Source organism: Camelina sativa, chromosome 14 (assembly GCF_000633955.1).
Source record: "Camelina sativa cultivar DH55 chromosome 14, Cs, whole genome shotgun sequence".
Lineage (NCBI taxonomy): Eukaryota > Viridiplantae > Streptophyta > Magnoliopsida > Brassicales > Brassicaceae > Camelina > Camelina sativa.
The window spans coordinates 29264088-29265125 of record NC_025698.1 but is presented as its reverse complement, the minus strand read 5'-3'; the positions used below and the strand labels follow the sequence as shown (position 1 = coordinate 29265125).

The 1038-nt window shown below is 38.7% G+C and overlaps 1 protein-coding gene across 1 annotated transcript in view; it reads right to left on the bottom strand.

The window, feature by feature from the left end:
• LOC104742820 (putative RNA-binding protein YlmH) overlaps positions 1-1038 on the bottom strand; it is a gene marked incomplete in the record, with an annotated part of 4685 nt that overhangs the window by 1861 nt on the left and 1786 nt on the right. The window contains 6 exon segments of the mRNA XM_019235291.1: positions 20-81; positions 178-246; positions 355-460; positions 542-615; positions 698-829; positions 923-1032. Of these exon segments, the coding sequence (XP_019090836.1) occupies positions 20-81; positions 178-246; positions 355-460; positions 542-615; positions 698-829; positions 923-1032 (553 nt within the window).

Below are 1038 nucleotides of genomic sequence, written 5' to 3'. Positions count from 1 at the left end.
GGATTAGCACTCATACCTTGGAGGTTCGTATTCAAGAGCAAGCAAAGGTATCTTCGTACAAGTTACACCAACATTTCCAACCTATGAATAAATTTTTATTTTACATCAGATGATCAGAGTACTGCAGAGCAAGGATTTAGTCAATGGATTATAAAGATTAGCCAGAAAAGTTTAAACCTTGTCGAGAGCGGATACAACAAAGTCAACTAGTTCAGGAACAATCAGGACCTGAGCTCCCTTTTCCTCCTTCAGTAATCATCAAAGTCATTTAGCCAAAGAAATGATGAAACAAGGAAAGATTTTGTAATGGAGCTGACAAGTGTTTGTTATATAGAATCAATCAAATGATGATACCTGAATTAAGATATCCCCAAGTTTCTCCCTGGAAATTCCTGTGCCAAGAATCGCGCCGAGGAAGTCACCGTGAGAACAAGGTTGAAACCCAAAATCCCCTGTGATACTATGAGTTGAAAAACACACTCAGATTTAGAGACAAGAAACAAAACTCAAGAAGAGAACACTACCATTCAAGACTTGTTACCTTAAAGCTGCAACTATATCTGGATCACTTGTTAATACATCAGGATGTCCAATAGAGATCCTACACCGTTCAGCCTAAGAGACAAAAGACAGATTCCACCTCAGCTTATGCTAACATATTTCAGAGGAAGCTTTTCGTTCAAAGATGAAAACAAACCTCAGGGTAACCTCCTTGAGCAACTATCTTAACATCAACAAATTTCCCCAATACTGAAACTGATTCTTTAACAATAGGTGGTGTGAGAAAATCTGTGTGCAGAACTTCTCTTCTTGATGCTGCACGTCTCGCCTATAAACAATCACACCATTGAGATACACTGAGATTGAAGACGTATCCTCAGAGAAACAGAGAATTAAGGTAGAGAACAATGGAGAATAGTACCATTTCAAGAATTTGCTTAACTTCTTTAGCAACAGCTTGGTCTCCAACTCCTTTGAGGAGGAAATCTACATCTCCCTTTATTGCTTCTGCAACGTGACATCTTCTCAAAGCTGCAA